Source organism: Grampus griseus, assembly GCF_964374135.1.
Source record: "Grampus griseus genome assembly, chromosome: 8".
Lineage (NCBI taxonomy): Eukaryota > Metazoa > Chordata > Mammalia > Artiodactyla > Delphinidae > Grampus > Grampus griseus.
This window is the reverse complement of record NC_139002.1, coordinates 39,731,331-39,744,572: the sequence shown is the minus strand read 5'-3', so window position 1 is coordinate 39,744,572 and position 13,242 is coordinate 39,731,331. Positions and strand designations below refer to the sequence as shown.

The window sequence follows — 13,242 nt, the reverse complement described above, 5'->3', positions numbered from 1 at the left end:
GCACTGAGCAAGATGGGGAAGACTGGAGTTCAGGTTGAGACAAGCATAAGGATTGCGGTCCTGGCCATTGTGTGGTCCTGGTCTTGTGAGTCATCTAAGTGGAGAGTGGTGCAGGCCATTGGATGAGGGTTCAGAGGGCAGGGCAGGGTGGAGATGTACATATGGCAGTTGAGGGCACAAAGAAGAGGCTTGCGTGCACGGACCTGCCCATGTACAAAGAGCAGAAAGCGCAGCCCAGCCCCAAGGAGCCCTCACGTTCAAAGGTGCTGTCTGCCCCAAATGTTGCTGATCAGAGCGTCTCTTGACTATTTCTCAGCATCCACTACCTGAAAGTCGTTCAGAAGTAGCTCTCCCCCAACACCCGCTTCCCGCAGACACCCACTGCTGGCTCCCAGACCGAGGCTCCCATGGGGAAAGCAGGAGGCTAAGCACAGACACCTGAGACCTAGTCAGACGCAGGGCTCACCACCACTGACCCCGCGCCTCCCAGTCCCGCAGTGCTTCTGGAAGAGTCCAGCGTTCCCTCTTCCGCACCGGCTTGGTCTAACCCGCTCGATAGCCCTTTAGGGCCCCGTTGCTCTTTGAAGCGTTTGCACCTCCTTTTAACCTGATTCCGCCACGTAGAAATGTTGGGGGTGAGGCGTAAAAGGGGGCCATCCTGTCCACTGGGTAACAGGTCGCTTTCAGAAATGATTTCAAAAATCCCGGGTGCCAGGAAGTGGAGAGAATGAGGTTGGGAGAGGCGCGAGGATTTGACGAGGTACCGCTCGCCGGGAAGTTCCCTTTGCTAGGGGTGGATCCCAGTGTCGCGGGATGCTGCCGCGCCCACCCGCCTCGCGTCGCCTCAGCTTCCGGAAACTCCAAGTCGCCAGGGCGCAGCGGCAGAGCCGCGGCGAGGCTAGCGCTTTGTTCCGCGGTTGAGTCTCGCGCCCTCGGGCGCGCGCATCCCGGGGACCTGCGGGTGCGGCTCTGCCCCAGGCCCGCGGCGGAGGGGCAGGCGCGATCCCGTGCGCCCGAAGCAATCCCGGGACCCGCCAGGCCAGGCCCCCAGAGAAGACAGCTGCGGCGCTTCGAGACACAAAGACCAGTGGGATGTGGAAGCAAACGGGGAGCCGGCAAAGGGAAAGCGAAAGCCGCGGGCCCAGTCAGTAACCGGGTGAAGGCACCGCGCCGCCCTCCCGACGCCGGCGGTACCCGGGCCTGCCCTTGCGAGCCTTCCTGGCCCAGCCCCGTGCGCCGCAGCCATGGCCATTGCTCACCTGGCCACCGAGTACGTCTTCTCAGACTTTTTGCTGAAGGAGCCCTCGGAGCCCAAGTTCAAGGGGCTGCGGCTGGAGCTGGCCGTGGACAAGATGGTCACGTGCATCGCCGTGGGGTTGCCGCTGCTGCTCATCTCGCTGGCCTTCGCACAGGAAATCTCAATAGGTAAGGCCCGGGGACAGCGGCACCGGGGCGGGCTGGGCCGGCGTTATCAGAGGTGCCCGGGTCTCTGGCGAGAAGTGATTTAACCGCGCGTCCCTGGCGGTGGCCGCCGTTGTCATGGGCGTGAACGTTGGGAAGGAAGGTAGCCCGAGTTGATGGGCCGAAGCATTCTTTGTTCGCGTGCTCCCTTCCCCGCCCCCCCTTGCTGTGGACCCTTCTCGCATCCCTGCTACCCATTTCTGTTCCCTGCTGCCCACTGATCCCGGCTCTGGCTTAGTGTTCAAGTCCCACTCTTAAGACCGGCGCCGTTGTCACCAGATTTGCCTCTCTTTTCCCTCCCACACATTTCTGCGGTCACCCCAAATTTGTATCAGAGAAGCTCCCGAGTGGCTAATCGGAGGACGTGAAGAAAAGTAGCCCATGAAAAGTGCTTTCTCCCGTATCTTACATTTAGTTGATGTGTACTGAGACTTTAGCTCTGCAGGGTTGTGAGTGATGGGAAATAACTGCTCTTGGCCAGTATTAGAAGGAATACCCAAATCCTCTACCTGGACGGCCTTATTTTGAATGTGAGATGAACGAGCCCTTTCTTGTAAACTCTCCTTTATCCTAATAACAGTTCTGTGAGATTCAGAGAGTCTGGTGGTTTGGTCAGGATCACGTGGCTAATAAGCAGCTGGTCTTCCTCATCATCTCTTCTGACTTTGAGCGCAGGAGAGAGTGTCTGTGAGTCAAGAGGAAGGCCGTGTATGAGGCTAGACACAGCTCTGTGGGGAAGGAGGCCGGTGGGGCTGGACAATGGGGAAAGCTTATGTGAAAGATTGGGCTGGCGCTGAGCCCCTGCCTGTGGGTGGGATTTGGATAAGCAGAGGTGAGACCTTTGCCAAGATTTTGGGATGTCAAAGAATAGTACGTGTTCCTGGAAGGAGAGAAACAGTGAGGAGTGTCCGAACTGAGGCAGGAGGATTAGTCAGGGTTCCTGGAATATGAGAGTGAATAAGGGCCTGGGTTAGTGAGAACAGAGGAGTACAGACTTGATGGTTTAAAAAGTGCAAAGTTGGGCTTCCCTGGTGGCTCAGTGGTTGAGAGTCCGCCTGCCGATGCAGGGGACACGGGTTCGTGCCCCGGTTCGGGAAGATCCCACATGCCGCGGAGCGGCTAGGCCCTTGAGCCATGGCCGCTGAGCCTGCGCGTCCGGAACCTGTGCTCCGCAACGGGAGAGGCCACAACAGTGAGAGGCCCGCGAACCGCAAAATAAATAAATAAAAAGTACAAAGTTATTATTTGAGCAGAGGCTGGACTGGTTGAAAACAGCCCTTAATAAGTAATAACCTGAGGGTACATGTAGGGTCTGTGAAAGAGGGGAGTTGGAGCTAGGGAGGATGCCATAAAGATGAGGCATCAGCTGAGGTCTTGTGCGAGGGTGGGTGCCAAGACTAGAAGGGAAAGGATGGGAAATTTCCAAGATCAAGGAGTAATAATCCACTCTTGGCCCCTAGCTTTTCATCGGCCACAAAGGGCCGAGACTGATCAGAGGTATCAGAAAGGCTGCAGGCCTGGGTGATTGGAGAATGATATTGATGGAAATGGTGAAGTTGAGGGAAGAGTTGGTTAGAAAAAGGTTACAGTGAGCTTGATTTTGTGATCCACACCGCTAAGTTGTTCAACTTGGCAGGAAGCCGCCAAATTCATTTTGGAAGGTAGTCTTCAGTTTTCCTTGTCATTGGGCAGGCATAGATATAGTCAAGGCTTTCCCTCCGCCTTCCAGATGGCCGGGAGTTGAGGCTTCCGGTTGGAAGGAAAACCACCAAGTAGCATGGGTCCTGGAGATAATCTTTCCCTTCAGCAAATGTTTCTTGAGTACCAGCTGTGGGCTGGACCCAGTGCTGGGCACTGAGGACCCAGGAGTCAGGGAGCCATGGACCCTGTCATGGGGGAGCAGCCATCTGATGCCAGGAGGGAGGACTGGTTACCGTTCATGATGAGCCCCGTTCAGTTGCCCCACTTGACTTATAAGCATAGGTTGTATTGCAAGTACCTCAAATTTCCTTTTGCAGTCATTTCCTTTCGTGGTATTTTTATGGCAAGGAAGAATCTGTGTTTGAAATGTTGAAAGGCTCAGTGGAAGGTGGATGAGTGTCATTCCATGTGGCTGCATAGAACACAGGAATGTCGCCATATGGTAGGTGCAGGAGGTCAGAGTTCTGTGCCACAGAAGGACCTTCATTTCTACCACACCTGTCCCCAGATGCCTCTAGAGGTGCAGCCCCTTTCCCCTGGAGGTGTATCTATATCGAGAGAGACTTAGTGAGTTAGTTTAGGAAATAGCTGAGTGACAACTCTGTGTAGAATGCAAGCATAATTAGGCTACATGGCCTTCAGACTCTGAAATTCTAGGAGTATTTATCTAAATTGTCGAAGAAACTAATTCCCTAAGCGTGCTACTTTTCAACAGACCAGACTCTGAATGGGATTCTTATTCTTGGGGTCTTTTGATGGGTCAGCAGTACCCTTGGCTTAGGGCTACTCAGGACCTGGGACCGAGATGTCCTCCCTCAGGGACTGCTTTGACTCTCTGGTGCCCTAGCCTGGTATCTTAGGAGACGCTGGGAGAGCAGAGCTCCTATCTCCCACCAGGATGCTTCATGCCCGGTGCCAGGGTGGCTGGACCAGATGAGCAGCAGGGGCAGCCACTGGACCCCTGGGGAAGGGTGTCTGGTCCGCCCAGGGAGCCTTCTCTCCCTGCTGCCCTCCCAGCAGGCAGCTGTAGTTCTGGACAGAGGGATTTGGTCCCTTAGGGTTAGCTCTGCTCTGCTGCTGTCATTACAGGGCAGGCGCTGGGCCAGCCCCAGTGAGCCAGGGGACAGAGAGAGCTGCAGCTGCTTCCAATGCTGTCAGTCCCCAGTTCCCCTCTTGTTTCCTCCGAGTCAGCAACCAGGTGGCTTAAGTCATCTGCCCTGTCGTGGCTGCTGTAGGCACGTCTTGGGAAATGGGTTCAGGCTGCCCTTCAGCATGTACCAGGTGGCAAAGCTGATTCTTCTCTTCAGGGGTGTCTATAAGAATGGGCTAATACTTAGGGTCTCAGGGCAAAGGTCCCAAAACAGCACATCCTCAGCTCACGTTTAAAGGCAAAGCACCAAGGGAGCCTCCTGGTCCCTTTCCAGAAAGATGCCTGCTATCCAGAGAGGCTACTGATACATACATGTTTTTCTTTCTTAATTTTTTTTTTGGTACTTTATTGTACAGATAGTACCTAAATACCTTCTCATGGTAAAGGATTCATAAACCTCCTTCACTATGTGTACAGGTGAACACCGTGGACACTGGACAGACATAAAATCCCCTTTCTCTGCATTAATATAACGTATACACATTTTTTTTTTAACCAAACTGAGTCACATCATAGTGGTTTGCATTTTCCTGCTTAGTATGGAAAGCACACTGTGTGGAAAGGTGTGGGAAGCCTTCTGTGTCAGTACAGAGGTGTCACCTCGCTGGGTTTTTTTTGTTGTTGTTGTTGTTGTTGTTTTTGCGGTGCGCAGGTCTCTCACTGTGTGGCCTCTCCCGTTGCGGAGCACAGGCTCCGGACGCGCAGGCCCAGCGGCCATGGCTCACGGGCCCAGCCGCACCGCGGTATGTGGGATCCTCCCGGACCGGGGCACGAACCCGTGTCCCCTGCATCGGCAGGCAGACTCTCAACCACTGCGCCACCAGGGAAGCCCCACCATGGTGCTTTGTATGGGGCAGATAGTTTATAAAAGTTTATCGGGAGCCATTGCTGGGAGCTCTGCGGGCACACCCGATACCTCCCGTTGTTCTGGGATGTTGGAGCTGATTTGGGAAGTCCCCAAGCTGGCTGCATTCAGCGGTTCTGCTCTGGGGCTCCACGGTCTCGTGGAAGCCCGGCCTGGAGCAGTGGACTGTCAGGAAGCCTGTGCCTGGCAGGGGTGGGCCGGGTCCATGCGGAAGCCTGGTCCAGGGTAGACCCCAGCAGCTGGCTCTCATCGCCTGGCACAGCAGGAAGCCCTGTCCGCTGAGGGCCTGGGAGAAGCTGCAGCTCTGGAAGGGCCTGGCCGGGGCCCTGCAGGTGACCAGCCAGAGGGCTTGGTGTCCAGAGGGAAATGTTGCCTCTCCCCTCTGCACTTAGGCAGTTGCTTCTAATGCCTTCCTTCCCCTGCTGTCCTTAGGAGCGATGTTAATAGCTGCTGTTGTACGTGCACACACACGCGTACGTTTTCATCAAGACTTTACTTTTTTAGAGCAGTTTTAGTTTCACAGCAAAATTGAGGGGAAGGCACAGAGATTTGCCATATACTCCCTGCTCCCACACATGCACGGCCTTCTCTGTTATCAACATTCCCCACCAGAGTCGTACATTCTGTGGGTTTGGAAAAGTGTATAATTATCCATCATTATGGTATCGTATGGAGTATTTTCACTGCCCTCAAAATCCTCTGTGCTCTACCTATTCAACCCTCACCTGTGTGACCCTTGGCAACCACTGGCTTTTTTACAGTCTCTATAGTTTTGCCTTTTCTACAATTTCATACAGTTGGAATCATGCAGTACGTAGCCTTTTCAGAGTGGCTTCTTTCACTTAGTAACATGCATTTAAGATTCCTCCATGTCTTTCCATGGCTTGGTAGCTGTTTCTTTTTAACACTGAATAATATTCCATTGTCTGGATGTACCACAGTTTATTTTTCCATTCACCTACTAAAGGACGTCTTTGGTTGCTTCCAAGTTTTGGCAGTTACGACCAAAGCTGTAATAAACATCAATGGGCAGGTTTTTGTGTGGACATGAGTTTTCAGGTCCTTTGGGTAAATACCAAGGAGCACATTTGCTGTAAAAGTACGTTCAGTTTTGTAAGAAGCTAACAAACTGTCTTCCAAAGTGGCTGCACTACTTTGCAGTCTGACCAGCAGTCAATGAAAGTTCCTATTGCTCCACATCCTTGCCAGCACTTGGTGTTGTCCGTGTTCCAGATTTTGGCCCTTCTAATAGGTGTTTACTGGTATCTTGTTGTTCCATGTGCTTATTTTCTATCTGCATACCTTCTTGGGTGAGGTGTCTGTTAAGATCTTTGGCCCATGTTTTGAGTTGTTTGCTTCTTATTGTTGAGTTTTAAGAATTTTTTGTATATGTATTTTTTATTTGAGGTATAGTTGATTTACAATGTCGTGTTAGTTTCTGGTGCACAGCAAAGTGATTCAGCGATATATATATTCTTTTTCAGATTCTTTTCCATTATAATTTACTACAAGATATTGAATATACAGGAGGACCTTGTTGTTTATCTATTATATATATAGTAGTTTGTATGTGCTAATCCCAAACTCCTAATTCATCCTCCCCCCCACCCCACCGTGCTCCCCTTTGGTAACCATAAGTTTGTTTTCTCTGTGTATGAGTCTGTTTCTGTTTTATAGATAAGTTCATTTGTATCATTTTTTTAGATTCCCCATGTAAGTGATATTATATGAAATTTGTCTTGCTCTGTCTGACTTACTTCACTTAGTATGGTAATCTCTAGGTCCATCCATGTTGCTACAAATGACATTATTTCATTCTTTTCTATGGCTGAGTAATATTCTATTATGTATATATACACCACATCTTCTATATCCAAGGAATTCTTTGTATATATTTAATAACAGTCCTTTATCACATGAAGCCACCATATATTGACGCTGCCTGTGTGCTAGGTCCTTCTAGCGTGATATTTTTCCCAGCAGAAATTCTTCAAAACAGGTGTATATTTTAATTCTGGGGAGACTGTGGAATATTGGTTAAGATGTGAGTCTGGAGACAGACTGCCTGGGTTCCAATCCTGGTGCATCACACATACACTGTGACACATTGGGCAAGTTCCATAATTTCTCTGTGCCCCAGTTTCCTCATCAATAAATGGGGTAATAGTAAAACCTATCTCACAGGGTGGTGAGAATTAAACGCATTAACACACGTGAGCCCTAGAACCATATCTGGGACATAGTAACCTTACAGTAAAGGTTAGCTGCTAAACACGCCCCAGTACTGTATGACTCTGACAGATGAGGAACTGAGGCCAATAGAGGCCAGATAACGTGCTCAAGGGCACACAGAGCAGAGCGGGACGGTAGCTTTGATTCTGAAGCCCGAATTCTCGGGCACTGCTGTGTCCTCTGCCCTCTCCCTGTCCTGTGCATGAGGAAGAGTGCACTGAAAGCAGAACGAGCTTGTACCCGGCACAGAAGCTACTAGTTTGTTCTGAGTCTCGGCCCTGCTGCCACGGGATCATCCTCCCCACTCTCGGGACCATCTTCCCCACTCCTGGCTTTCTTGCTGGGGAGGGTGCCTTCTCTGTTAGAATCATGGCCAGCACTGCAGCCTCAGCAGGGCATCAGGACCATGGGTGCATGAATTACAGCCCTAAGGATATTAAAACACAGTCCCTCCACCCATCCTGCCACACCTCCTTGCCATTATCATAGCATCAAGCCTAGACTTTGCAGCATGTCATCCCAGGACGTCCTTTATCTGATTCCCAGCTGGACTCTGTTCCAGGCACAGTGCTGTGCTCCCCTTCGTAATATGCGGTGAACTTTAAAGACTCCGAGCCTTTCTCATGCTCTTTCCCAGCCTGGGTTTTCTCCTCTCCTCCCTTCAAGTATGAAAGTCTGCCATGACTCAGCCATTACCTTATGCAATTTTTTTGTTTGTTATCGTTAGTGGTTCATATTCTTGGCCTCCTCCTGCACTGCAAGCTCTTGGAGGACAGGGACCACGCTTTCTTTGTCTTTGAATCCCCCGTGGTATCATGCCCAATAAATGCTTCTTGGGTGGAGTGCAACGCCATCGAGGCCTGCATACCTTCGGGAGAACAGCTGTGCTCTGTTGTACCATAAGAGAAACAGAAGGAACAGCCCTTGGGGAGAGCAAGGTCCTTGGCTTTTTTTGGTACGCTGCTGGCACAAAAGCTCTGTGACATTAAATACCAAATTTAGACACTCAAGGCCTTCTACAACACAATAGGATTTCTTTATTGCAGGAACTACAAGATCTAGCTCTTAAAAGGCAACTTTGAGGGAGAGGTGATACAAAAGGGCTTAACAAAGTTGGGTCTGGTTTCAGCCTGGGGCCCCGTTAAATCTCAAATCCCGATTATCCAAGGCCTGCTTTCACAATGCATATGTTCAAGATTTATAGAAGATAAGACAAACAGGTAAACCAGTAAGAACGGTGAAATTCAAATAATTATAAGTGCACTGAAGAAAATAATACAGGATGTGACAAAGGAACCGTATACCTTTGTATCTCCAGAGCTTACCATGGTGCGCCCGACGCATAGAAATAAAAACAGCTACCGTTTATTGAGTTCTTACTATCTGCTTGCACTGTGGTAGATATTTCATTAATCTTTATAGGAATTCTATGAGGTTTTGCAAACAAGAAATATTAGGTTCAGAGAGGTTAAGTAACTTACTAGCAAGTAAAAGAGAAAACTTAATAACTATTGGATATAATGAGATCTTAAAGCAATATTCAGGAAATAAAGATTCTAGAACCTCTTCTTATAGATGTACCTAATTTTTTCCCTTTAGGCTAAAATCCCTTCCCCACTCCTAACTGGACTTCCATGTTGTTTCACACAAATTAGGCCTCTGGCCCTTTCCTGCTCTGCTTGTGTTACTGGCTGGCCTTGCTGTCCACAGCGCCTGTCCTCCACTCTGCCCCCCCTCCACCTTCTCTTTCCCCTGGTCCCTTGTTCTCAGGGTGTCATCATATTGGGGAAAGAGGAGGGCCACACACTTGGGATTGATTGGAACCTACACCAAGTATTAGCTGTCTGCCTCTGGAAGTTGCTTAACCCCTCTGAGCCTCTGTTTCCACATCTGACAGATGAAACTAAATGATAACTAGTTCACAGTTCTTTTATTCGATTGAGTGAGCGCATCTAGTTCCTATCTACTCGTAGTATTTAGTAAATGACATCTGTTCTTGGTGATTCTGTGATGGAAAGTAGCTTATGTGTGATTAGCGTATAGGGAATACCAGCATCATGTGTGAGTCACATCGGTTCCTATACGTTTTTTCAGCATGTGAGTGATTTGTGCCACCAAAGAAGATCTGGATGAAGCAAGCTTCAGAGGAATATGGCGCACGTGATGCCCATTAACCCCACGCTCTTCCTCTTGGCTGCACGTTGGTCAAACGCCCTGTTCTGGAGGTGCTATCAGGCGGTTCTGTCTGGTCTTTGTGTGTTTCACTTTTTTACTTGGGTGCATAACTCAGCAGCCTTTCTTACACACCCTCCATCACACTACTGTGTTTTTTGTTTTTTTGCGGTACGCGGGCCTCTCACTGTTGTGGCCTCTCCCGTTGCGGAGCACAGGCTCCGGACGCGCAGACTCAGCGGCCATGGCTCACGGGCTCAGCCGCTCCGCGGCATGTGGGATCTTCCCGGACCGGGGCACGAACCCGTGTCCCCTGCATCGGCAGGCGGACTCTCAACCACTGCGCCAACAGGGAAGCCCACACTACTGTGTTTTTAATCAGGATTGTTGCTGTTTGATTAGTGCTCGAGGTACAAAATCTGCAGAGACTTGGAGTGATCTGCCTCAATCCTATATACTCCATAGCTCTGTTATTTTAGTGATTTTGCAGAATACTACTTTTTTTTTTAAATACACAAATTGTATTATAGCAGAGATGTTTGTGTTAATTTCCCTTTTTACCTTTCATCTACCTTTTGTGTTAATCTTCATTTTATAGAAGCAAAACCTTTGCCCTGGACCAGGCTAGGACCTAGAGGTGATGGAAGAGACTTCAGGCAGACGTGTGCTGTGACTATTTCTTCATACTCTCTCTCATCTGGACTATTTTTTTTTATTTGTGTTATCGTTATTTTTATTTTTATTATTTTTAAATTAATTCTTATTAGAGTATAGTTGATTTACAATGTTGTGTTAGTTTCTGCTATACAGCAAAGTGACTCAGCTATGCATATACACATATACACTCTTTTTTAGATGCTATTCCCATATAGGTCATTACAGAGTATTGAGTAGAGTTCACTGTACTATACAGTAGGTTCTTATTAGTTATCTATTTGATATATAGATTCTGTTCCCATATAGGTCATTACAGAGTACTGAGTAGAGTTCCCTGTACTATACAGTAGGTTCTTATTAGTTATCTGTTTGATATATAGTAGTGTGTATATGTCAGTCCCAGTCTCCCAATTTATCCCTCCCCCCTTCCCCCTTGCTAACCATAAATTTGTTTTCTACATCTGTGACTCTACTTCTGTTTTATAAATGTTTTTAGATTCCACATGTAAGCGGTATCATATTTGTCTTTCTCTGTCTGACTTACTTCACTCAGTATGACAATCTCTAGGTCCATCCACGTCGCCGCAAATGGCATTATTTCATTCTTTTTTACGTCACTTGGACTATTGCAACAGATTCCTGACTGGTCTCTACTTCGGTTCTTGACCCTGAATGGCCAGTTTTTGACATAGCATCCAGAGTGAACCTTTTAAAATGAATACCAGAAGATGTCTTTGCTTTAAAAATTCTGCAATTATTATTTATTTATATTTTTGGCTGCATTGGGTCTTCGTTGCTGCGTGCGGGCTTTCTCTAGTTACAGCGGGGGGTGCTACTCTTCGTTGTGGTGCACAGCCTTCTCCTTGCGGTAGCTTCTCTTGTTGTGGAGCACAGGCTCTAGGTGCGCAGGCTTTAGTAGTTGCAGCACACAGGGCCCAGAGCGTGGGGCTTCAGTAGTTGAGGCGTGCGGGCTCAGTAGTCCTGGTGCACGGGCTTAGTTGCTCTGCAACATGTGGGATCTTCCCGGACCAGAGATCGAACCTGTGTCCCCTGCATTGGCAGGCGGATTCCTAACGACTGTGCCACCAAGGAAGTCCCTAAAAGTTCTGAAATTATTTTGTGTGAATTTTTAGGATTGAGCCAATGAGTAACTATGTTGATGTATTTGGGAGCTAAGGGTCTAAATGAAAGAAGGATACAAACATGGAATGAGGGAAGACAAGGAAGATCCCAGTGGTGTTGGATTGGAATTAGAAGTCTCATCATAAACTCACACACACACACAGACACACACAAATAGATTTCCTATCTGTGTCTGTTGAAAGGGCCTGGGAGCAATGACATCTCAGTAGCAGTGAGCACAGCTAAGATCCAAATCTTCGTTTTAAAATTTTATTACCGGGACTTCCCTGGTGGCGCAGTGGTTAAGAATCCGCCTGCCAATGCAAGGGACACGGGACACAGGTTCAAGCCCTGGTCCGGGAAGATCCCACATGCTGCGGAGCAACTAAGCCCATGCACCACAACTACTGAGCCTGCGCTCTAGAGCCTATGAGCCACAACTACTGAGCCTGCGTGCTGCAACTACTGAAGCCGGCGAGCCTAGAGCCCGTGCTCCGCAACAAGAGAAGCCACCGCATGAGAAGCCTGCACACTGCAACGAAGAGTAGCCCCCACTCGCCACAACTAGAGAAAGCCCGCGCGCAACAACGAGGACCCAGTGCAGCCAAAAATTAAATAAATAAATTTATTAAATTTTTTTTTTTTTTAATACCGACTAAAGGAACTGAAGGTTCGTTGGAGAAATGGCCAATTGTAGGCCTGGGGCAGGGAAAGTACAAGATAAGCCCAGAACATTTTGTGCCAGGAAGTATGGAAGTGCTCAAAACCAAAGGGAACATATTAGGTATAGGAGCTAGTTTGAAACAATTTAAGCATCAAAATAAATAAAAGTAACGGATTATAAAATATTGAAAAACAAAAGACTACCTGAGTCCATGTTTATGCTACAAAAGAAAAAAATGTGGGGAAGGTGAAGTTCCTTTTTGTAGTAAAATGCCAGCTAATAAATGTAGAGGGAAGAATAAAGTTGGAAAATCTTCACTTTGCAACCACAGTTGAAGTATTTGATTCACCACTGGATGAAAGCTTGTTGGGGAACAGAATACTTACAGTCTAGGAGGGTCGTCTCCCCATAGACCACTTATTTCTCAAGGGAAAAAGCCACTTTTACAGCAGAGCCCTAGCAGAAGGCACCTTATCCAAGTGACCATCATAGGTGACATTACCTGTCATGGGGGAAACTGTTGTCAGGCGCCTCCGGGGGTGTCCTGTGGATGACCAACAACCCTTCCCTTATTGGGATCCCTGCCAATAATGCAGAACCTAGATCAGAGTATGGAGAAACAATGAACAAACACAAATGAAGGGGTGTCGCACAAAACAGAGGGCCAGTGCTCTTCACACGTTAGGGTCTTGAATGACAGAGAGGGGCTGTGGAACCCTCCCAGGATAAAGCAACTAAGGAGATACGACATCTGAATGCACTGTGTGTGGTGCGGGATTGGATCCTGAGTAGAGGGAAAAAAAAAAAAATTGCCGTAAAGGATAGTTCGGGAAATCTGAATATAGATAGCAGTAGTGTTTTCGTTTTTTTGTTGCTGCTTTTAATTTGGTAATTGGACTGGGTTATGTAAGAGAATATCTTATTTTAGAAGATACACACTTTGAGAGGAAAGGGTCATAACCTCTGCAAGTGGTTCAGAAAAAAGGTATATATTATACATACATGTGTATAAAAGGAGGATGTGTGGCAGAATGTTGACAATGTGGTATTTCATTGTAATATTATTTTTTATGGTGATGCTGTATTTTATATGTTTACAAATTTTATTTATTTTTTCCAGTTTTATTGAGCTGTAATTGACACATAACATTGCATAAGTTTAAGGTGTGCAACATAATGAATTGATATATGTACCTATTGTGAAATGATCACCACAGT

At 48.0% G+C, this 13,242-nt stretch overlaps 1 protein-coding gene across 1 annotated transcript in view; it reads left to right on the top strand.

Annotated features, from left to right (window-relative positions):
- Window positions 1-1,244: 1,244 nt before the first annotated feature.
- The window catches only part of PANX1 (pannexin 1), a gene marked incomplete at its 5' end in the record, with an annotated part of 34,914 nt that continues 22,916 nt past the window's right edge, over window positions 1,245-13,242 (top strand). Inside the window, one exon of the mRNA XM_082660338.1 lies at window positions 1,245-1,425. Within this exon, the coding sequence (XP_082516464.1) occupies window positions 1,245-1,425 (181 nt within the window). The remainder of the gene's footprint in view (window positions 1,426-13,242) is intronic.